Source organism: Aythya marila (assembly GCF_965140915.1).
Source record: "Aythya marila genome assembly, chromosome: 11".
NCBI lineage: Eukaryota > Metazoa > Chordata > Aves > Anseriformes > Anatidae > Aythya > Aythya marila.
The window spans coordinates 19384790-19404152 of NC_139052.1; the positions used below are offsets into that span (position 1 = coordinate 19384790).

Here is a 19363-nt window from a genome sequence, read left to right on the forward strand (position 1 = left end):
GGTGTGGACAGAGCTGTGACACCTGGAGGACTCTGCTAACCCACCCCAGTTTTGGTGGGGCTGCAGACCACGCTGGGGCCTTCTCCCTGTGGAAGGAAGCCCCTGTGGTGCTGCCACTGGCCCATGATGGCGGGAGGACGGCGCCCATGCCTTGGATGGGTAAAAGAGTCAACCACAAGAAGTCATGAGCTGCGTGCATTCCTTCAGAAGCCCACAACGGAGCGGAGAAAGCAGCGTCGTGCCCATTGTTACGGCACACAAAAGAATCTAGGGGGAGGAAAAAAAAAAAAAAGAACACCTCAGGTTCCACCGAGATTTGAACTCGGATCGCTGGATTCAGAGTCCAGAGTGCTAACCATTACACCATGGAACCGCTGTGGCGACTCCCCGCGCGGGCTGCCCTTTAGTTCTTCCCCAGCACCCGCCGCCCGCTCCCTCCCGCTGCCCCCGGGTGTGAGGCGAGCCTGGGGCTGCCCCTCAGCTCCCTGCTTCAACCGGGCCGAGCCGTGGCACCCCACAGCTCCCCTCAGCGCCCCTTTCAAGCCGGGCGGGGCAGGGAGAAGCGGCCTGGAAGTGCTCGGGGCTGCTCCGGAAGGAGCCGGCTGTGGGAGGGCGCAGAGGCACGGAAGAGGCTGCAGGGAGGGGCCCGGCTCCCGCTGCCCGTCCCCGGCTTTCGGCGTCCTCACCATGGGCACCCGCGACGACGAGTACGATTACCTCTTCAAAGGTACCGCCCGGCACGGCCCCTGCCCCGACCGGGGGGCTCCCGCTGTGGTACCGGCGGCTGTGGGGCTGTGGGGGTGCGGGGGGTGCGGGTGTGGGGCTGTGGGGCTGTGGCCTGAGGAAAACAGGCATCAAAAACCGCGATTCCTCGGTTTTCCGTGTGGAAAATGGCGTTGTTGCTAACCGCAGATCGGGCGTTTGTGGTGGCGTTGGGATCAGGTCGGGAGGCACCCAGGAATTTGGTCGTCTTGAGGCGTTGGCGGAGGCCGTGCTGGTCGCGAATGTAGTCACGTCACACAACTTCTTCTACACACCTATGGGCAAATTATCAAAAATATTGCGTCATATATACTAGAATGGTGGAATATCCCGAGTTGGTGAGCGCCCACGAGGATCATGGAGCCCAACGCCTGGCTCCACGCAGGCCTACCCAAAAATTCAGGCTGCTGACTGGGAGCACAGCCCAAATGCTTCTTAAAGAAAAAAGAGAGCCTGCTGCTAACAGGGATCCTACAGAACAGCAGTGATCTTCTCGGTACCATTAAGTTCTTTTTATGACTTTGAAGAATTACATTTTTTGTCATCTGTCTTGCCCAATTTCCATGGGGAAACTGGTGTTATTACTAACTACAGATCAGTTTTCTATACTGGTATTGGGATCAGGTCAAGAGGTACTGAGAAATGCCTCATTTTTCATCTTGCAGCATTGGCAAAGGCCCTGCTGATCGCAAATTCAGTCACATCAAACAACTTCTTTTACAGGCCTGTGTGCAAATTATTAAAAACATTCCATATCCGGACAGGATTGTGTAAGTTATTGTTCTAGCTGTGAGGAAATATCAGTGATGTGGAACTTTTTGGGAGAGGTGCCATTTTTTATTAGATTGCTTATGTATATAACTGTGAAATAATAAAGTTGGGATTCATTTGTATAGAAAAATTCCAAGCTAGGTTAATTGGTTGCCACCCTGAAAGGTTTTTACCATGTAGAATAGTTTATGGAAGCTGTTGGGAGCACAGGGGATGCTAGGGAAATGGTGCCATGAAGATAGGAGTGATTCAGGTTTTCCAAAGTTAAAGCAGACCGCAGGAAGTTCGTGCAGCATCTCCGATCTGGGATTCATTTGGCAGCTGAAATAACATCAGCAAATGCGGAGTTGCACAAATTGTGGTAACAGTTGTAACTGTCCAAAAGTGGAGGTTGTTTAAAACAAAGCGTCCTTGCTCTGGAATGAGCTGGGAATTGTTGTGGTATTGAGCTGTCTCGTCACCAGGCACTGTCCAAAAACACCAGTGGTAGGTTTAAAAAAAAAAAAAGGCAAAAAAAAATCCTCTTGAAAGAAGAAATGAGAACTCAAGGGGAATGCTAAGCCAACGTTTGAGCCTCCTGAGGGGAACTGTAGGCAGCACAGGCGTACCCATTCTGATTGGACATTGTGGAATTAAAAAGATGCAAAAGGGCACCTGAATAATCAGAAGAAATCTTATGGGCTCACATCCCTTTTACTGAGCTGATGTGGAACTACAACAAACGGTAGATGTTCTTTCCCTATTTACCCGTATTGCTCATTGCTTTAATTTTCCTCATTTGGAGGTGAGGGCTGCTGGGCCAAAGCTTAGTGCCATCCTGATCTTTTGTTCCACACAGGGCTTCTCAGCACCAGTCCTGCCCCTTGGGCTGGGTGTTGGGCTGTCTGGACACCTAATCCAGTCCCAGTTCTTCTGGGTTCGTGACCTAGAGGGACATGGTGGGACTGAGTTCACCAGGGCTTTGAGGTGCTCTAAAGTAACAGGGCGGTATTCTTTGGTCCAGCTGCCTCTTACTGTCCTTGAGCTAAACTGCTGCTGGGCTGTTTGTGCGGGACCCCTGTTCTTGTCCTGTCAGCCACTGCCAACAGTGGTGTGTCCAAATCTGCTGGCGGCTGGAATCGCAGCAGTTGGGTCTCGGTGCCTGTCACAAGCTGCCCCTCGCCTGACTCCACGCAATGCTTTAGTGTATGTTAATGCCTGGTAGGCCTAGCTTAAAAAAAAACTAGTTTCTGGTGAATTCTTCTTGTCCAGCTATGCATGTCTTTGTATTCCCCTGTACGTTTGGGGTTGAGCTGAGGGAGCAGTGCCTACTGTTCCCAGAACTGCACTTCAGGAAGCAGCAAGTCTGGAAGTCCCCTTTGTGGGACTCTTGCTCTAATTTTAATGGGAGGAAAAAATAATGGTGACATAAGGATGTAACTTAATAATTTAACCTGGCTTACATGCAGAAACTTTTAGCTCCGTTTAATTCAAGTGGCAAACTGACTTACAGTTGATAAGTAGTTAACAAAATAACCTGTGCTTGTAGAAAAAGTCTTCTGTGTTTTTTGTGGACAAAGCTCGAGGGGATTAGGTTTGTGCCCTGACCATCTGGAACTTTGGATTTGGGGTCAGCCTCCTCGTTTCCGAACGCAGACCTGCCTTGCAGTGACATTCAGCTGACTGTTAGAGAAACTGCTCGTTCAGCTTCCTGCTCTGTGTCAGGTTCATTCCTCCACCTTTTTCCTTTGCTGAAGGAAACTGAAGCCGGGCAGACCTGTTGGTCTGGCTTTCAGACAATGCCTTTTTTCTTTGTGCTTTGTTTATAGAAATCAGTAAAGAAAACCGTTGCATGGCAGGTACGGGTTTATGCCTGTCACTCTGCCAGATGTGGAACCCTTTTGTGCTCTAACAAACCCGCCTGCTTATCCCCGTTACTGCAGTCGTGATTGGAGCGTTGTGTGCAGTAGGTACAGGTGGTGAATGAGCCCTACCCCAAAGTTCTCTGGGACACGAAATGGGTGGATGAAGCAGAAGGTGCAGGTGAGGAGGGCGATGGATATTAGGTATGGTCATGTTAGGTTTGTCGCCAGCTGCCTAGAAGATGTGCAATCAGGTCATCTTCTGCGCGTTTCCTTTAAACCCCAATTTACGTGGGCTGGAAGAGGTGTTCAGCAGGTTCTTGTGGGTGTCATGGAAATGCGTACAGGCTCTTAATTTGTATGCTGCTTTATAGCCGAGTTCAGTGCAGATAAAAGAGTTTTCAGACATAGTAATCCCGTAGTGCTAGTCTGCATGGCTTAAATTGTGTAACGTGCCGCTTGTCTGCGGTAAAGGTTGTTTCACAATGCGAGCTGGTAGTGCTGGGATTTCTATTTTCAACTTGATGAGGTTGTCAATTACATACTTCGTGAGCTAGTTGAAATTCTCAGAAAACACTTTAATTAAATTAGAGTTTTATCAGAAATAAAAATTGAGAGTGCCGGAATGTTTGTGAAAAATTAATAAGACTATAAATTGCTTCTCAAGCAGCTTACAAAGTGGAGTTCTTATTTTGGCCTTCTGCAGAAATAAAACTGGAATTACAGAATGAAATTCATGCAGTTGCATGGACTTCATGATGTTCTTTTTGTGCACCAAATACTCGTCTTAAACCTCTCCAGTGCTGAGTTAGCTCATTAAATGCATTGTGTTAAGGTGCGTTGTTGCACGTGGTGAAGAGGGTGAGTAAGTCCTTCCAGTGCTGGTGTAGTGAAGGAGAAGGAATGTGCTGGTGGTGCAAAGCTGAGGGGTATGGAAGAAAGCTGGAATGTGGTACTAGAAGACCTGCTTGATGATGAGGAAGGACAGCAGTTCCCCCAGTGAGACAGGATTCACAGTGTGAGGTTTTGTGCCTGGGGACTCGCAGGAAGCGTTAATTCCAGCGCAAGGTGTTTCTGTTAGAGACAGAAATATTAAAATCCTCGTATGCGTCAGCAATGAGATCTCACCTAGAACGCTGGATGCAGTCCTTGCTGCTTGGGAGAGAAATTAAAGGACTTTTATGGGGGACGTCTGGGGAAAATGGGCAGTCTGTAAGGAAACACTGGAGAGGTTGGCTCGCTTAGGTGGTAGAACAAGACTGAGGAGATGTGGTTGCTTTCTGTAAATACCCAGAACAGTGTAAACACCACTGGGAGAAGAAACTAATAAGCTAATGGACAGTGCTGGCACATGAACACCGCTATCAGCTGACCGCTAATTTCTTCTGAAAATTAGAAGGCAATTTCTAACCATTAGGAGTGAGTTTCTGGAAGAGAAGCCCAGTAAAAGTGTGTGTGCAGGAACAATTAGCTTTAAGGTGGAACTAGATACTGTCGGTTCTCTCCCAGGAACTATTTGCCTGGGATGGTCAGAGAGGGACTCAGCCACTCCTACTGCATCGCTGTGCTCAGAGTATGAGACACGGGAATACAGTGGAGTATGAAATACCAGACTGAGGTGGTTTGGTAAGAAAAGCAAAATGAAAACTAATACAATTTGGGTGACTGTTAAAGCTGTTTCAGCTCATAATTATATTCAGAGAGTGGTGTTCTCTGGACTGGCAGAAATACAGAAAGTGTGAGGAGTCCTAGCAGCCCGCTGACACTGCAAGCTGTTCCCGTGTCCGTGCTCGAGACGAGCTGCAGTGGCCCAATTAAGTAGAGGAAATAGCTGGCTTCAAGGAGGAAAGTGAAATATTTCCCCCTTTTAATTGGGACATATTAATCTGGTGCTGGAAGCCATTCAGAACATAAGCAGCGTGGGATTCAGACAAGGTGAGGAAAAAAAAAAAACTTGGTAGAGGAATTAAAAGGACCAGTCTATTTTTGAATGGCTGAGAGCTCTGCTTTGAAATATGCACTGAGCAACGAAAATACTTGAGGGTAATACTTAGCAGGCGTATGATGCAGCCTGCTGGGAGAAACGGGATGATGTGTGTGGATCGCTTTCTTCGTGTAGAGAAGCTTTCAGCCCCTGGCACAGCTAACAGGGGTGACTGTGGGACTGAGCGACTCGAGCCTCCCAGGAACTTGCTGCTCGTAACGCGTCCCAGCGACTGCAAATGTGATGTCATCTAAAACCTGAACCTGCCGCAGGAGTTCTGAGGATCTTGTTTGCTGGCAAAAGAGGGAAAACTGTGGCAGCTTGCCAGGCGGTGATGATATAATTGGGTGTCTCGTCCCCTGCACGAAGTTTATTACCGCCTGGCATCCTCTGTGCCAGCAAAGCTGTTTTCTGCCACCAAACTGTGCTGACCTGTCCTTTAGGAGAGTGGAGTCTTACTTGCATTCGGTCCAGGTGCGTGCCACCTACCTGCCTGTGATCCTCGTAAACAGAAGTGGTTAACAGGGCCGCTGTGCTTTGTGCAGCTTCTGTAGCTTGGCTGGCTGCTTGCTGAGTCAGCTGGCAGGGGAAGCTGGGAAGATGTTTGTTTTGATGAGGTATTCTCTAAAAGACTATTTGAAGCTCGCGTTTGCTGCAGTTTTCATTTTATGGAGGGGAGTTTTTTTAAAAGGTGCTTCTCGGCTCTTACAGTCAGGGAAAATCCCATTTGTCAGAGCTGTTGTGCATTATTTAAATAGAAGGTGGTGTCTGCTGTGTGATGCAGCAAAAGATGCGAGGGTTTGTGCTGCTAGACTGAGGCTCACTCCTCACATCAGTGGACTCATTCCTCTGTTGTACCACACAGCATATTTAACACTGTGCTGCAAGTTTAAATGATGTATGTTACTGAGCAAGTGTTTGTTTTCTCAAAACAAGCACCTCCATGCTCTTTTTTTTGTCACCCAAGTGTCGACTGTTTTGCTTGTGCTGGCCTGATGCACTGCAGAGCACAAAGGTTATCAGCCCTGCTTCTCAAGGGTCTTACTCATCCTCTTTGTCCTCCGTTTCCTTCTGTTATCTGCTCAGTACCTTATCTGAAGGTCACCCAGAGGAGCTGCTGCTGGTGTGACTCAGGGTGGGACACAGCTTGGGCCTGGCTGAAATTCCTGCGTCTTGGTAGCAGGTTTCAGGTTGGGCTCAAGCTCGTCCCTTTCAGCTCAGCACCGTGGGATGGGTGCGAGGAATCCTCGTGATGCTTTTCTTCCTGTCCCAACTGGACTTTACACCTTCTGTCAATCTCTCGTCAAGCATGGCTGCATCCTTCCTCTTAGTTCACTCAGCACTGTGAGTCAAGGCCAGCTGGGAAGGGACTTTTGTACTTTTTTTTGACTGCCACGTGTAGTTCTCCTGGAGGAGGTATATGATTCAATGCAAAGGAGATTGAAGTGTAACTACTAAAAGTCAAGTCTGAAGTCTGTTCAGCATGCTGGTGAATGTGGCAGCTCTGCTTCTCTGGAAATCTCAGGGCTTGAACAATAGACCTGTGACAAGAGGGGTGGCTTTGCTATTCTTCTTCCTTCTTTCTTTGTTCTGGAAAATGAATGTGCTCATTGTAGGTGATTGTCAATAGATGGTGTACACCTGGAATCTGATTCTGATGTCATTTCTTTCTTGTAGTTGTGCTCATTGGAGACTCTGGAGTAGGCAAGAGTAACCTCCTGTCTCGATTCACTCGCAATGAGTTTAACTTGGAGAGCAAAAGCACCATTGGAGTAGAATTTGCAACAAGAAGCATTCAAGTTGATGGGAAGACGATCAAGGCTCAAATATGGGACACAGCAGGGCAGGAGCGATACCGCGCTATAACATCTGCGTAAGTGGCAGCCTGTGCAGCTGAAGAGAAGCTTTTGCTCAGAAGGGTTGACATTAGGCCCTTCTAATTCCTCAAACACATACAAATGTTTTTATTTTGTCATGTAATATCCACAACGTGTGGGGGAAGGAAGCTTGAATATTTTTCTGTCCAGAAGCAGGGCTCTGCACAAAGCTGATCTACCTCTCAGTGCTGCCCTGATAGGTTACTGGGGGCATTTTGAATCTCTGAAAGCTCTGAAAGCATTCTAGGTTAATTTAAATGCAAGCCATTGATAAAATAACAGCTGTAATTGTGGAGGTTTTATCAGTGGTAACCTATGACCAGACATACTGCTCGCTTTACGTGCTTATTTAATTGAAAAAACAGCATAGCAAAAGCTGGATTTAAGCAAAGCTGGAGGTAATTGTGGGGTGGGAGAACACAACCTGCTTCTTTTCTGTGTAACTGTGCCTCTCTGGTCTGAAAGCGGACCAGCTGGGGCCATTCATAAAGGGACTAGATCAGGCTGATGTTTTTATGATCCTGTGAGTCACTCTTAAGTCTTCCTGTCGCCCTGGGCTGTGCCCGTACTGCACCCACAATGGTGGGTGGGGAGGACTTTTCCAGGAGTGGGTCAGAGGCTGAAGGTGACAGGAGCTCCTTGCAGATCCCAGTGCTTCATTTTGGGGTGCAGGGTTCCCCCCAGAAGCATGGGGTGCAGGGTTCCCCACCAGACTCTGAGCTGGCCTGGCTGCTCAGGTGGTTCTGTGGCATACCCTAATCAGGATGCTTTACTTCCACTGCTTCAAGTCCCACGTATCATGCTTAGATATTTTTATATAGCTGTCTTTGCAGTAAGGGGATGTAGCTATTAGTAACTTGTCACTTTTAATCACGATGTTCCTTGCAGGTTCTCTAACGCATCTCTTTGCCCGCAGGTACTATCGAGGTGCTGTAGGGGCCTTACTGGTGTACGACATCGCGAAGCACCTCACCTACGAGAACGTGGAGCGATGGCTGAAGGAGCTGAGAGACCACGCTGACAGCAATATTGTGATCATGCTGGTGGGAAACAAGAGTGACTTGCGCCACCTGAGAGCAGTCCCTACAGATGAAGCCAGAGCTTTTGCAGGTTGGTGAAATCAAAATAAGTTTCTGGGTGAGTGAGGATGTCTGCCTGCAGGTATGGACTGCCGTTCCCCCGATACGGCTAGCCCTGCTAAATAAGCTGCCACAACATACTGGGAGGTGGAGTAACTTGACGAGATTAAAACAACATCCAGGAAGTTTCACTGCACATTTATTGAAAGTGCACTAAATTCTCACTTCCAGTGATGCATCAGGACATGCCTAAAAGCAGTGTAGCACTCATCCCTGTGCCTGAGGCTGAGTGTAAATTGTTGTTGCTGTTGGGTGGCGCTGCTCTCATACCACGTAAGGGGAAAACACCACAACTTTTACTTTTTTTGGTATCCGTGCATCTCATCAGCAACACCACACACATTGGCTTGTACAGAAGTTCTTCCAGATGGGAGATAAATGTTCTGCACTCCTCTAATTATAATGTTTCTGTCCACACAGAGAAGAATGGTTTGTCATTTATCGAGACATCTGCTTTAGACTCTACAAATGTGGAAGCAGCTTTCCAGACTATTCTGACAGGTGAGTCATCCATTGCTTTCTGTTTTGAGGAGGAAGGGCAGAACACTGCTCAGACATGAGGCAAATAGGCAGTTCTTTGCCTATAAAACGTTTAAAATGTTATTTAATCACCCTTCACAACCATTACATTTGGAATCCATTTGGTCCTTCCTTTGAGCAGCTCCGCTCGTCTGTGACTCCTGAGCACAGGATAGTCACTGTCACTGCATTTAATAGTCCTGGATGGACTTTTGACCTTTGTAGCATGCAATGGTAGTCTTTATGCTCTGTGGATCAAGTACTTCCTTTTTCTTTAAACCCTTTATTTGATAGGCAAAACATCTCCCTTCTGTGGCATTGGCACCTGGTTGTGTTGTAGTTTTGTTCATGTAGTTAGATTAGTGGTTTTTTGTTTTTTTTTTCATTTTGGCAGGTAATTGAGACTTTTGAAAACGTACCATAACGAATTAGTTAGCTATAATGGAACATGCAGGGGAGGAGGCAGCTAGGAAGTTACTGCTGTAATAAAAATACAAAGCATTTTTTTTGAGTTGTCTGAAATTCTTCAGCAGTGATGAGAGAGAATTCATAGGCAGTTGGAGTATTTCCTGCTACATGCTTTCTTCCTGTATCCATCTGTGTTTTTTTCCCCTACCCTTAATTGTAATAGGGTTCTGGTTCTTTTCTGTTTTTACAGTGGGTTCCTAAACAGTGGTGTTCTGGCTATATACTAACAAAAAATGTAAATGTGTCAATGTCAGACAGACAAACAGTGCATAGGGATGTGTCATCTCACTGCTTTCACGCCGTGGTGGCTTGAAAGTTAGTTTCCTTAGTTAGCTTGAGTTAGTTTCCTCTTTAGCCAACCCATGTGGTTCCCTTTTAACTTCAGTCTAATCATTCGGTTATAATTCAACTTTGCACAATTTCTGAAAAAAGAGCAGTTATGTTTATACATTTACTTCCTCATGACTCAGTAATGATGCCATAAGAGGGTGGGCGACAAAGGAGTGGCTGAATGTGATGCCTGACGGTTTTACTGTTTTATTCCTGTATGTAAAGTTAGTTGTGTCAAAATTGCTTGTGAATTTAGGCATGGATATTTCAGGAGAAGCACATCTTTATTGCTTGCTTGTAACTGCTAAAGCCCCAAACTTCTTTCTTTAAGCGTATCCTTGTTACTCCCTCTCCTCTCAGGGGCACCTACACTGAACTGTAAGGTCAGGTTCTGGCTAAATGTGCTGTGTGTAGTATAGAGCAGCCTTGCTGCCTGCTCTTAGAATTTTCAGGGGGGATCAGGGCTCTTGGGTAAAGGTTAGTTATTTAACTTTCATGCCTGTTCAGCACCAGCACTAATAAAAACAAATCTGGAAATACATCAGACACTTATCCCCTCCCAAGGTGGCTGTCAGGCTGTCATATGCAATATAAACTGATCATCCAACTGCCCCCGGTCTCCTCGTGGACTGCTCTGTTCCCTAACAGTGATGGCTGAAGAAGAGGGAAGTTTGCTGCATGCCCTGGGCTGCTGCCTTATTTCTGCAGAGCTGTGTGACACTCAGATATGACATACTGCTGTTGCCATGGGGAAGCAGTTTACCTCTTGGGCACAGGCTAGGCTGTTTCTTTATCTCTCCTCACATGCTTCCAATGGCACCTTTTATTCCAGAAGTTATTTTGGATTCTAATTAGCCAAGGTTTGATTTTTTTCTGGTTTAATTTTTCTGTAAGGGAGAGCAGGCTGTAATGGGAGAGCAAGGGATTAAAACTAGACCTCAGCGGACTCTGACAGATTGTTGGAGCTGTTGCTTTTCCACAAACGTCAGTGCTCCCTGCGTGTTGCTGTGACAGTGTTTTGGGGAAAGAGCTCTTGGGCATGCGGACAGAATCCTCGTTCAGGAGGGGCTGGTTCAACTGCGCTGGAAGAAATGCTTCTGCTGATTAGTGGGCATGTGGCTCACTCCAGACACCAGCTCCTGTTTCAGGGAGATAAAGATGAAGTAAATAATGCATTAGCAGCAGGTTGCCTCCATCTCTGCTGTGACTGGCATGCAAAGGACGAATGTTCTGCCAGTAAACTTCTCGATAACACTTCACAGCTGGCTTTTTCTGTTAATGATTTGCTTTGAAGGAAAGAGGGGAGCAGTCATCCGAGGAATGTGGTTTTCAGAGTGACCCTGCAGAATCATGGATAGCCTGTCTGTGTTTGGCAAGGTTGCCTCTAAGCGTAGTGCTGGAGGGTGGAATGCTCTCCTTTGAAGAAGGAAGTTGATAAAGGCAGCAGGCTTTGCCACAGGCTGCAAGTGGAGGAGGTTAACAGAAGAAGGGGCAGGGCATGCTGCTGTACCAGCTCTGCTAGTACTCGCCCTGCTGGGAACAGCACCGCAGAGACATCCTAGGCTGCTCGTGATGCTTTTCACACAGCTCTTACATCTTTCCCGGACAGGGTGGTGTGACTGGGGTCTGTAGTGAAACTCCTTTCTTCTCCAGCCCTAGTGAAGCTGGTCTGGTTGGGACACTGAAGGAAACTTGTTAGAGTCCTTCCCCTGGAGGTGTAGCAGGTCCCTGTTAAGCGTATTCACGCCTAGATTCTCACATGAAGCCACCTTGAATAGATGGTTCTGGGCGCAGGAAACATGAATCCATCATAGTGAGCACAGCCTGAGTGAGTATGTGGTCTGCTACGGGTGGAAGCAGGGAAAGAAAGCTTTTCTTTCCTCTCGCTGTGTCATAAGGGATTCTTGGCAGGTGGTGTATCTGTTCAGACAGGAAGCCCGCTAGATTTGTGCATACCATGTGAGGTTTTGGGGACCTTTCCCTCTGTGGCTTAGGGTAATGGTCCCTGTCCAAGTTCCTCACTTGTGAGATGTCTAGACTTCAGGGGCTGATTCCTGCGTGCACAAAGCTGCTTTGTATTATCTGGCAAACGAGAGAGACTGGTGTTATAATCCCATCCCCTCTGAGCATTCACAGCAGGATAAAGCATCCTTAAAGTAAACCCGAGGCAGCCTCCGCTCCCTGCCTCGCTCAGTGCCGCCTCTGTTCCCACAGCGCGTTCTGCCGTGGTTTCATCTCGAAGGAATCCCATCTCCAAGGAAACAACATCACAGAGCGTTAACAGTAAGAAATGTAGGGATTTCCTCTCGTTAGCTCTGTACACCTGAAAATGAATGAAGCGCTAGGGCTGCTTGAGGAGCCGAGGACTGGGCAAGCTCCTCCTAGACAGCGGTGCCTTTTTTTCCCCAGCTCTTACACCACAAGGCCTGTCTCACATGGTTACCAATTATGCAGTGATGCATTCTGCCGAATGTGCTCTTAATAAGGTCTCATTCAGTTACTGAGCAGAGCATAAAGTGTAGTGTCTTCATTAAAAAGTGCACGTCTTCATTAGCCTGGCGTTCCTTGGTGCAGACCAGTTTGAGTGGAGGCTTTGCCTCTGGGCATTTTGCCCCAGGAAGAGCAGGTTGAAGCTGTTCCCACCTCCTCTATCACACCAACACAACTATGTGTGGTGAAAGAGTGTGCGGCTGAGCCAGGGCAAGGCAGTATTTAGCCGTTCAGGCTTTCATCTAGGGCAGCACGCTGTGTCTGCACAAAGGTTTGTAACCACAGAGGAGGGAGAGGTGGCAGTGAGCAACAAAAATAAATGGGGCTGCTTTGAGCTGATTTGAGCAGCGCTGCTGCTAAACGTCCTTGCAGGGCTGTCAGGGAGCGGGGATCAGCTGGAAATACATTCCCACAGTCAGAAGGAATGGACGCTCTATCAGCAGAGAAATCAGTGCTGTTGAGATTATTTTTAAGACTTCAGTGAGCAGCCCTGTAGATCTTTGCTTCAAGATGAGGGTATTACGCAGAGGACACCCTGGTGGCGAGTCATTGCTCACAGGGGTGGAGGAAGCGTGTGACAGCTCATGTTAGCGACTGGTATGAACTTGTTTAGGAAGTTCTGTGGAAAACAGAACTGCTGCTGCTGAACGTGCTACTGGAGAGCTTCCAGTAACACAGGCAGCAAAAGCCTCCTGCTGTTGAATAGGAACAGGCAGCGCTTTGCTGGGGGTAAGCTGGCTGCTCACCCTGAGCTGGGGCAGTGAAGTGGAGCAGAAACCTTGCAGAAAGCAGAGCAGATCTCTGCCAGCTGTGCTCCCTCCACCGCCACGTACATGCCCCAGGGTCAGCCTGTGAAGGTGCTCACGTGGAAGACTGTTGGAAAGAACAGTGGACATCAGCAAGAGTGACATCAGAAAATCCTCTTGTACACTTGCAGCTCTTGTTGGGTTGATCTGTGACCTGACCATAACTGAATGCTGTCCTGTTCTGAGTCCGAGCTGCCTCTTTGGAGGCCCAAGCAGCAGATTCTTCTCTCACAGCACTACCTGCAAAGATTATAGCACCTCGCACAGCCCGTAGATACAGCGCAGGCTCTGTGTGAGAAATTACTTCGTGGTGAGCAGCTGCATGGATGTGTGCAGCCCTGCTCTTAGTCTTCCTGGGGAGCACTCAGCCTGTTTGTAATGGCAGCTTAAATCAGGGTTTGTTGCATCAAGGGCAAGGTTTGCAAGCCTTGTGCGTCAGGAACCCTTTTTAGCTCCTCAGTGCCACCAGGTCTCGTTGCCATCCAGGCGAGCAAGTAGCTTGTGACCAGCCCTTGGCAGCGCGGACGACTTCTCTGCATGAGATTGCTCAATTTCCAGTACTGAAATGATGTCAGGATGTGCACTAAGCAGCAGCTCATTAAAATTCGGAACAAAGGCAACTCACTAGTGATGAATTTCTGGTGGGAAAGAAGCTTTTCTTGGTCTGAGGCCAGACAAGGTGCTGGGGACATCGTTACCCAGCTGATGAAGGACCTCAGACCTCCGAACCAACTCGAACCTTTGCCGTGTTTCACCGGTTATTTGTGAGCAGTGCCCTGCAGCAGGGATGGAGTGCAGGCACCCTCTTCTTCAGCGACCTGAGCTTATCTGGAGTGTCCCAGCAGGGCAGGGAGCTGCAGCTTGCAGACAGGGTGTGGGCATCAGCCCCGCTCTCTGGGCTCAGCCTCTTGGCGCTGCTGCTGTCTCCTGCCTGCGCGCTGTTCTCTTGGGCTCCTCTGATGTTGTCACTTCAGGGTAGGCTTTTTTTTTTTTTTTTTTTCTTGAAACTGAAACACTTAACTTTTTTGTTAACCTGAGGTTTAACAATTTTTTTTTTTTTTAATGGTTTAGAACTTGAATTTGCAAGTGAGTTCCCCATGCTCTATTTCTGGTGTGCTTTATTTCCTTTCTGAGGTGAAGTGCTTGCACCTCATGCTTTCATACACAGCTGAAGCGAGTGGTTTTGTGTCTACTCTGAGTTTATGTTCAACACACACCATCGGCCACTAACTAATCCCAGGAAACTGGGCAAGGCTTTCAGTGCAGGTGTGGACTTGGCAGCGTGTTAGGTTAAACTTCTGTGCCTCTCCTGCGCTCTCTCATTTGTGCTGGGATTTCTTTGGACTCCATATTTCTCCTCTGCAGTTCCAAAGCTGGTCTGCTCTAACACAGTCTCCTCAGAGCCTTAAGAATGATGACAAGGAATTGATGGAATAGCTTCTGATTCTTAGTAAATATACAGAATCCAGCAAATTTTTTTTTTGTTTTTATGTCAATGGGAATAAAGCAGTTATGAAAGAAGTAATTTGTTTCACAAAGATATTTTAACTTATGAATACAGAAGATATAATGAACGTCTTGTGGAAGCTGCCATGCATTACCTATATAGTACCAAAAGTACGGGGAATCTTTGCTCTGTTTGATGCTTGGTTTCCCCAGACATGAACTTTCTGATGCTGTTTTGCATATGCGTAATGACAAGCTCTTTCTCGTCTTCCAGAGATCTATCGTATTGTTTCCCAGAAGCAAATGTCCGACAGACGTGAAAATGATATGTCTCCAAGCAACAACGTGGTTCCCATTCATGTCCCTCCAACCACTGAAAACAAACCAAAGATGCAGTGCTGTCAGAATATATAAGAAATGTTCATTCTTTCCTAAAAGGCTGTGTATATTCCCCAGGTCCAAGATTTAAATATATTTGTAATTCTTGTGGTTACTTTCTCGTGTTCAGTTACTGCTTACTTCTGAATTTCTCCATGTCTTAACCACTTTGATTTCGTTGTTTATAAATCTCTTGCTTCTACGTGGCTGCAGTATTTTCCCAACTCCGACTTGTCGGTTTTGGTTCAGTACGTTGTTGGGAACCGAACTGATCTCTTTCCAATGTGATGCCTGCTAGACAGAGCGCAGACACATTTAGTGAGCACTTGAAGATGTTATTCTGCTCCTCGCAAAACAATTAGTGTCAGGATACCTAGGAAAATATCTCTGGGCAGGAGATCTTTCCTTGTCTTAAGGTGTTGTATACTGCATCTAAAGCTTGATGAAATGCCTGTTGCTCTGAAGTGCAATTTTAATGTAAAGCTAAATGTTTTTGGCTACATCTTCAGATTGTCAAGTTGAGGATTTTCTATAGAATATTATGGGGGGGAAGAGAATTTCTTGCAAACAAGCAGCAGGGTTCTTGCTACCCGTGAATGAGCTTTTGTGGTTTGGCACCCGCTGCAAAGGAGGCTGTGGTGTGAGGCAGAGCTGCTGGAGGCTGGCCAGGGAGAGGCTGGTGGGACTCCGTGTGAGGTGCCTCCAGTGAAGTAAGGAAAAGCACGAGCTAAAGCACGAGCTGTGTGGCTGGCTGAGGGTTGCTCTAACACTGGAACCTGCAGCGTGATTCTGTGTTGCCTGAGACTTGGTCTCCACAGTGCCGGTGGTATCAGGATTTGAGGATGCCTTTTTCCTTTCATGGCACACAGACTTGAAGGGTGTTGTCACACTGCATATCACATAGATTAGTACATGCCACACATGTTAATATATTCAAATGCTAGAGTTGATGAATCAGTAACTTCTACAACCTGGTCTTAGTTTTCAGTTCTGTTTCATACAGTATTTTTCAATGATTCCAATGGCTTGGTACATGATCTTTAACAAAAAAACATCTGGAGTTATTTCCCATTGGATGCATTCATTCTGTAGTCTGCTCAGTACAAATCATCCGTTCAATTAGCTTGTTCAGGGATACATGAACTGTGCCTTCTGTCGCTACACTCTGAAACCACTGCGTATTACACAGGCTGTGCTATTCCCAAACATGCAATTAATATTAAGATTTGGGGGCTTTTGGCACTGGATTTCTACTGGATTTAAGAGCTGTTTGTTGTATAAATGCCTGCAGTTGTTTATACAATGACGGGAAGCTAATTGTAGGGGCCGTTTCTCAAACTCTGATATGACCCACTTGGAACATCCAAATTTGGGTAGGCACTACCAGCTGCATTTCTTACCCAACCTTTCTGTCTTGCGGTGCTCATGATGTGTAAGGCACACGGAAGGCATTGCTGTAGTCGGTCACTCGTTTTATTTAATCCATTTCTCCTCCTGGTATTAGTTCTGAAGATGCTCTTTTGATCTGTTTGTAAATTACTTTGTATTTTATGCATGTACTGTAACTTGATTCATTATTTTTTTAGATTGATTTAAAATATATTCATCCATGATTCTAATAAAGAATTACAGGGGACGACTCAGTACAGTGTTGGGTGCGCTTTTTGGGAGAACTGGGGTTTGACCTGAAGGGCTTTACATACCGGAATCTCGTAAGCTTCTTGGAACAGCCTATGAGAAGACACTGAAGCAGAAGTGCTCCCAGAAAAGGACCTGTAAGAGCCATGTACCACGTGTAACACATTTACTTTTGCTCAAAGCAGGCCTGTGGTTTTGAGTGGCTGATATAGCTCATCTGTGCACGGTGCCCCCGCAGCCCTGGGGGGAAGTCGCCTGCAGAGCGTGTGGCAGCGCTGGTGTGGCTGGGGTGGGATGCCTGAAACAGCCTGAAATTTTGGGGCCTTCTTATTTATCACAGGAGTCTGAGCTGGAGGTGTAAGATGGAGCCCCTGCTCGCTGTGGGAACTGTTCTCAGAGTACTTTCTTTGGCCAGACAGGAGGGTGTTTTGGAATTAACCAAATTACCAGGGCAGCCAGCTTCTAAATTTGTCAACTGGAAATGCAGGGTGAGGTTCACTTCGCTCCCCTTTCCCATTCACTTCGTCGGACAGCCTGACTCAGGCATGGATTTCACATGGCTTTATGCACGGCGCTTCCTCCTGCGGTAAACGCGAGCACAGCGGAGCCTGGAGGAGCACGGACCCCAGCTGCAGGCCCCTGCCCCACGCGGTGTCGCTGTGCGTGCTCGTGCTTCCTCGCCTCGGGACAGCCTGGGCTGCGTTCAAGTCCTGAAGCTGTGACGTGGCTGGACGTGCTGATAGACCAAGTAAGAACTCTTCTTTATTGTCATTAGAACTTTACAATTAGAAATCCTTTGAAATGCCTTGCAAAAACTGGTTCTGTAATTGCAAACTGCTGCAACGTGGAATTCAAAGTTTTCATTCAATTGTTCGTAAAGCCTTCATAAACAATATATTGACTTCTGAAGTATAATCAAATTGAGCACGTACTCAGATGCAGCTCCTTACCTAGTAAAGCCTTTGTGTTTGGGCAGACAGGGCAAGGCGCTGCTCCGTCTGGACACTGACCTGCCAGGCATTGCTCCTGCTAAGCTGCTGGTTAATCATCTCTGCTGTAATTGGCATTACTTATGTACTGAAGTGTCTCTTCTCTGCTAATAGGAGGCGACTGATTTTAATATTGCTTTTGGGCACTGAAATGAGCTTTCTGAGTTTCTGGGAGCTGTGCGTAATGGTGCAAAATTGGCTTTACTTGCCAAGAGCTTTTACTCTCATTTACATATTTGAAAGCCCCAGCCTTACCTGTCCTGAAGCTGCTTGGTGGGTGTCGGTGGCTCCTGCGTGATGGGAGCTGAGGCTCTGACTCTTAAGCAGAATGGACGTGGAATTGTTCTGATTTAAAGACATTTTTATTAAACTAGAATTACTTTTTCTATCAGTTCAAACCTGATGAGTTTCCAGACTTTAATAGCTTATTGAGTGTGGCTTGTCAGGTAAGAGGATTACATGCTGGGCTTTAGTTAACAAGATTTTTAGAAATATGAAGCGCAAATATTGAAAAAGTTTCAACGTGTAGCGGTCTGCTGCATTGCCTCGGAGTCATCAGCTCTGAAGGTGTTTCAGCTGCAAATCCATGCTCATGGTTTATTGATCAGGCTTGGCGGGAGCAGCCGGGTGCTGAGGTGGCTGCAGCGTGCCCGGTCTCATTGCTGCTGGCTGCAGCAGGGTCATTGCTGGCCGGTGTCCTACTGTGCCCATCCCACTGCATCCTACTGCTGTCACTGAGCGCTGAGACGTGTTGTGGGGAGACCTGCAGCTGGCACTCACCTCGCCGGAGGTGTGTGAGCTCTGCATCACCCTGGTGTCACTCAGACCTTCTAAGGTTAACTTCTGGAAGCAGCCCTACCAGAATTGTGAGAAGATGCCTGATTTTCCAGCTATTTTTCTTTTTAAAGCTGAGCCTTACTCAAAATGACTTCAAAGCTGCAGTCCAAATGACACCATGGGGCTTTCTGAGGAGTCCTGCAACAGAGCAACCAGCCTCTGGCGTGGAAGGCTGATGCCTCTGGGGCTTTCCCTGCAGGAGTGGACAGCCCCTTGCAGCACTGGTGTGTGGAGAACGTGGGCCTGAGCACGGGTTGGAAGTTTTGGTCTGCAAAATGAGCACGTTTGAGAAATGCACATTGAGAGAAATTCAATTTATTTTGTACAAGGTAGAATACCTTCGCACAGTGAACAAATATATTACAAATCTGTCTTGCCTTAAAAAAGTATTGCCATTTTGGTGCCTGTTTTCTAAGCTAATGCTAATATACAAGAAGATACTTGCTTTGTTGTTGTTTTTGTTGTTTTCTTTCTCCTATGAAGCTCTATGCACATTGTTGCATTTGGTTTGAAACTCCAGCTTTGAAAAAAAACAAACACATCTGAGCCCATCTCTGCTCTCTCATCCCAAACTTTACAGCAACACACACACAGACATTGGTCAGGCTGGCAGCTGAGACTGTTTGTGCTCGATGTCACGGTAGGTCTCTAACCAGAGGATTCCTTATCAAACTGCCTTTCCCTTGCTATTTTTGAGGTAAGTCTTTCCATACACGTATGCAAAATATATCCCTACTGGCTCTACAAAATAATTGTCTAGTTACATCTCAAATAAGGCTTTCCTGGAAAATAAAATTGCTATTGCTGATCAGTCATCGCCCCCATGCACACATGCAGCATTCATGTAAATACTGAAAATCTGCTGCTCTGCAAGCCTGGGGGGATCTCTGGGCTCAGCTCAGCTGTCTCGCTGCCAAGCTCCTGCTTTGCACAGAGGGGTTCAGAGCCAACCCGACCACCCCACGGCGTCCCAGCTCCTGCAGCAGAGCAGTGCCAGGGCTCCTGCACCCTGAGATGAGCATCCAGGGGCACTGTGTGGGCTCAGCACCACCCGGCCTGGGGCACTCCCAGTGATCCGTGGCCCCGTT

At 47.2% G+C, this 19363-nt stretch overlaps 1 protein-coding gene across 1 annotated transcript; it reads left to right on the forward strand.

The window, feature by feature from the left end:
• The first annotated feature begins 587 nt into the window (after positions 1-587).
• Positions 588-16454, forward strand: RAB11A (RAB11A, member RAS oncogene family). Its single transcript, XM_082768997.1, has 5 exons — positions 588-727; positions 7036-7231; positions 8152-8345; positions 8795-8875; positions 14708-16454. Exons 1-5 carry the CDS (start codon positions 688-690, stop codon positions 14845-14847), a joined length of 651 nt encoding a protein of 216 aa, XP_082625123.1. The 5' UTR covers positions 588-687; the 3' UTR covers positions 14848-16454.
• The last annotated feature ends 2909 nt before the right edge of the window (positions 16455-19363 follow it).

Excerpts from the sequence above, each read along its gene's own strand:
- RAB11A (XM_082768997.1), top strand. The coding sequence starts at position 688 with ATGGGCACCCGCGACGACGAGTACGATTACCTCTTCAAAG. Across the intron at positions 728-7,035 it reads GTACGATTACCTCTTCAAAG|TTGTGCTCATTGGAGACTCT; the intron begins GTACCGCCCGGC and ends TCTTTCTTGTAG. Across the intron at positions 8,346-8,794 it reads TGAAGCCAGAGCTTTTGCAG|AGAAGAATGGTTTGTCATTT; the intron begins GTTGGTGAAATC and ends CTGTCCACACAG.